This window comes from Gossypium hirsutum, chromosome D04 (assembly GCF_007990345.1).
Source record: "Gossypium hirsutum isolate 1008001.06 chromosome D04, Gossypium_hirsutum_v2.1, whole genome shotgun sequence".
NCBI lineage: Eukaryota > Viridiplantae > Streptophyta > Magnoliopsida > Malvales > Malvaceae > Gossypium > Gossypium hirsutum.
The window spans coordinates 43,095,644-43,100,491 of record NC_053440.1 but is presented as its reverse complement, the minus strand read 5'-3'; the positions used below and the strand labels follow the sequence as shown (position 1 = coordinate 43,100,491).

General features: G+C 35.4%; 1 protein-coding gene across 1 annotated transcript; it reads right to left on the bottom strand.

Moving 5' to 3' along the window:
- Nucleotides 1-514: 514 nt before the first annotated feature.
- LOC107899674 (protein IQ-DOMAIN 1) lies at nucleotides 515-3,786 on the bottom strand. The gene is made up of 6 exons (XM_016825443.2): nucleotides 3,594-3,786; nucleotides 3,188-3,262; nucleotides 2,816-3,100; nucleotides 2,124-2,345; nucleotides 1,685-1,804; nucleotides 515-1,426 (listed from the first exon to the last, which is right to left on the bottom strand). Exons 2-6 carry the CDS (start codon nucleotides 3,260-3,262, stop codon nucleotides 716-718), a joined length of 1,413 nt encoding a protein of 470 aa, XP_016680932.2. The 5' UTR covers nucleotides 3,594-3,786; the 3' UTR covers nucleotides 515-715.
- Between the last annotated feature and the right edge of the window lie 1,062 nt (nucleotides 3,787-4,848).

The following is a 4,848-nucleotide window of genomic DNA, read 5'->3' as shown; positions in this document are numbered from 1 at the left end:
AAAAATAAGCAAATTAGTCTCTCTCAACAAAAATTACAAAAAAAAATTCAAAATAATTTTTAAATTTATAAATATTTATCAAAATTTTAAAATTTATATTTTTAAAATATATATAAAAAATTCTAAAAAATATATAAATATTAAAATATTAATTTTTTTCTAAAATAATAATTATGGGACCTAATTAATTATTCAAATTTATTAAACTCAAAGTATCTAATTTTTTTATTATTTTGCTTTAAAAAACTTCAAAATATATATGGTTTCAAATTTATGTGCTATAATATGGAATTAGTTATACTGTAACAATATTTTTATTTGACATGTTTAATTTTTTTTAATTTAACTCGAACAATTTCACTCGTTTCGACTTGACTCAATACGAAAAAAATTAAAATTAAGGTATGTTGATAAAATAAGACTCGTGAACTCGATTAACTCAAAATTATTTTACTTGATTCGACTCAGTTGAATCGAACACTCACGTGGTTGTTCCTATCGGTCAAAACTGAAATAAGAAAAACTAAAGCGAATGGATGGAACGGTGCGTTTTAGTTTTAGCAAAGTTAATAAAACGATGCAACACTTTAATGAAAACGGGGTGTTTTGGGTGCAACGACAATCCCGTTAGTTAACTAACTTTTGAAACATACAAAGTTTCTCTCTTCTTTTCCGATTCTTCTGGATTAGCGTGCATCAGGACTTCATCTCTTTTTTATTTGAAAAAACCGTCCCCTCCATTCACCACTGCAACTTTTGTATTGCTAATGCTACCGTCCACTTTTGGCAGACAGGAGTGGCGCCTTAGCCTGGCCGGTGAAGGCGGATAAGAAAGCCGTTTCTTAGCAGATCCAATTGGATCCTTCTCAGGTGTTCCATTTGCTTCTGGTCCCAAGGGGCTCTGCAAACTGGTCTTAACTCTTGCAGACTTAGTTGGTACCATGTAACTTGGAAGTGATGGAGAGTTGGCAAGGCTCTCATTATCACGCACTGAGGAGCCTGCGATGCTGTGTCTCCGGTTTCTGTCAGACTTCATACTGACTATGCTTCTTGTTTCATCATCTAAACCAGCCACACCACTCCTCGGGCTTGCTGACTTCAGCTTTCGGGCTGGTATGGATGCTGACTTAGGAGTAGAAGGGGATAGGAGGCTCGAAGTTCGGCTTGGCTTTTGGTTGGCCTTCGTGGATTGCTTATCCAAATTGAGTTGATAACGAGCATAAGCTTTGCTGATTTCTCCACCGAAGTTGCTTCGTGCACTCTTTAGGGATGACTGGTCATCGAGATGTTCTTTATCTCTCATGCCACCACGAACCTCCCATGGCCGGGCTGTCATCCACCGTTCCATCCAGCTCCATCCCCATGAGGGATTGCTTGGATCCATGAACAATGGATTCATAGATCTCGAAGCATTCTTCCAGGTTTGCTGCAAAAGTTATTTGTATGTGTTAAAAACAGAACTCTGTTTAACTTTCAACACTTGAATGCCAAGGTACATTGGAAGAAAGTAACTGTTTCTTGGACCTGAAAACCGATGTTTGAACTTTCTACGATGCAATTTAGTTATGGTTCATTCATTCATGTCAGTTAACAATGTTGTTAAATCTCACAAAGTCGTATAAGCATGCAGTAGAAGGGTTAAATATTCGATGTTCTCCATGTGACTCCCAACAACGCATATTACCTGATGAGTAAATGAGTACGCCATGGCCCTTTCTCTTCTCATGGCAGCCTCATGTTTGCTCAACAAGCTTGCCTCAATTTGTTCCTTTGACCGCACAGTGTCATCCCAATCTTCACCCATCTGTTTAGAACATCAAAATCCATGCTAAGAAAGAGAGATGCAACTAATAGAACAACAAAATCTATACAATACACACAGTAATTTCTGAGCTTGACTGCAGTGACGGAAGTCACTTAAGAATCCTCTGTATGGTATATATAATAGCTTAATCTACCATCTTAATTTGTTTGTAATACAAAGATAATTTAATTATAAGATATTGTCTGAGAAACTAGAGCGTAGAGGAAAAAATCGAACCCACTTCGCAGCAGTCCACTCACTTATCACATTCAAGCAAGTAAAACATGCTGATATATCTATGAAAAAAAAGGGGATTTACTTGCAAGTTCACAATCTCTTTCGCATGTTTCTGCAAGAGTTGCCTCTGAAGAGCCTGGTTTTCTTCCATCATCCTGGTTCTCCGAGCATGAATCTGACACTGCATACGAGAAAGAGTTTGCAAGCACCGAAGGGAACCGGCTGCTTGCCGTCTGGCGGCAGGCCCTTCCATCAGTGATTTCAACCTAGCCAGTCCTCTTAAAGCACGCAATGCCCTTTTTGCCTGAAAATGAAGAAATCATGATCAGCAAATCCTCTACATAAATCTTTGTCATGCTGGAAAATAGATATGTTAGAGACAATGCCTCAAACATTAGATCATTTAATTTGACCCAGGACTTGCGAACAGATATCATATAGTAACAAATTATCATGATATTACTATTTCTTTTCTTCTTCTCTTCTAAACTTTTACAAAGAAACAGTATGCTTAACAGCTATAATTTGCAAGCTTTTGATCCAGGAAAGTTTCTTATAGATTATAAATCATAAGTAAACTTACACGTTCATTTTCTTGCATTTAAAAAAAAAGAAAAAAAAAACAGTTTCATGAAGATATTTATAGAATGTTTCCTGCAAGATGCATAAGATTAAACAAAAATAGGCTGAAGTACTAGATTGAAAATCATTTCAGATATGAAATGATTAAGCAAACAACTTCAGGAGGAGAAAGTAAAAAATTGCAGCACATACAAGGTAAGCTCGGAAAGCTGCTTGAATTTTGATTGCCGCCACTTCCTCCTTAGATTTTCCGGCAAACCTAGCATCTGTATTAAGTTGATGTCGAATGGCCTGTAGAGCAACCTGAGCTGGAACGGCAGGAGAATTGGCAACTGCCACAGGGTAAGTCTGCTTGCTTTGCTCAACTTCAGGTTCAATTAATTTCACCTCTTCAGGCTGAGGAAGTGGGGATAACTTGGCTGCATCAGAACCAGTGGGATCCAAATGCACCTTCTCCAAAAATTGTTCTTTTGATTTCTGAGAAACATAGTAATCAAGAATATTAAAAACTGAGCTAACCATGAAACTACAGATGATTTTTAGCTGAACGAGACTTATCCTAACCTGGTTTTTCTTTCCCTTGGACTCTGAGAAGAAGGCTTTCTTTAGAGAGGACAACCATTTCCCTTTCTTTCCCATCTTAAGAGGCAAAATCATGGGGGAACAGTAGATATTAGGAATAAAAATTGAGTTTTAAACAAAGAAGAACCTTTACGGAAGGAATAAAAGTTTTCTTCAGAAAGAAAAAGGATCCATGATCTATCTATTAGCAGAATCTGAAGGGGTTTTAACTTATCTATCTTCAATTCAACTAATGAGGCAAAACTCCAATATGTCCCAGTGTATTTAACAAATTGGGGAACAGCCCAGATTTGGTGGCACAATTAATGATACCAAGCAACAAAAAATTCAAACAAAAGGAAGTTTAAAATGCATCTTTTAAAATCGGGGTCCATGAAGCAAAAAGTACCTGAGAATGCAATGCCCGGATCTCAAAGAACTTGAAGAGGTCTCTTTCCCTTCTTTTCAGAAAACAATAAAAAAGATTGAAAGGGTTCACAGCTCTGTTAGCTGCCGGCCTAACGCCTATCTTGAGAAAACAAATTTAGAGATTATGAAGAAGAAACAGCTGTTAACTTTTTATTTTTATTTTTTACTTCTTTCTTTGGTTGGTAGAAAATAATTCCCAAAATTTGGTAACTATGTATATACATTAACGAAAACAGTTAAAAACAATGCAAAGCACTCTTTCTTTTGTCGTTTCCAAATTTATTGTCACTTCACTTCAGTAGATCTGCGAAAACTGAAACTTTTTAACTGTAAAATTCCCAACATGTCTGACACTGAAACTTAGCAAATATATTTTTTATTACTTCCCAAATAAAAAACAAAAGCACCAATTGATTGATTGTTAAATTTTTGTATTTGAAAATAGTAGTTATTTATTGGTAAAATAAGTTCTAATTTTTATTTTTAATTAGGGTTTTAGGTCGGTTTTAAAATTAATTTGGGATATAGACCAATTTAACTGGAAAACTTGTCCAGCTAGACGTACTTTTCAATTAACAGTCAGATCCCAACGCCTTTTTAAACCTTGCCGACAATGGTAAAAAAAATTTAATACCCAATGGTAACTTCTATTTTACCTTATAAATACCCCTCAATTTTTTTCATTCATATCATTCTCTCAACTCTATCAAGTCTCTCAATTCTCTCGTTTTTAATATTTTTTAATATTTTTTATTTAAAAATATTATTATTTTTAATTATTTCGTTTTTATTCATTTAAATCGATTTCTCACGAATGGCTACCTCCCTAATCCACTTCGATGGCAAGCATATTTCCTTCACCCAATTAACAATTGTAAGACCGAAATTAAATTTTGTTAATTTCAATAATGTTAATTTTAATTTTTCTTTTATAATTATTTTTTTATTGTGTAAATAGGCAGATGATTGTGTTCTAAAAGGCTTCATTCTTAATATGAGAAAGCCTGTGATCCTTGAAATTCGTGGTCACTTGCAAGCGGTTGGATTTTTACATGTGTCTCGCATGTCCCAGGGCTGCAAACTTGATTTGCAACTAATTAGCGCGTTGATGGAAAGATAAAGACCCGAAACATAAACTTTTCACCTTCCATGCAGCAATTATATAATCACACTCGAAGAGGTAGCACTACAACTCGGTCTAACAATGGATGGGCCAGCTACCACGGGATCTGCAA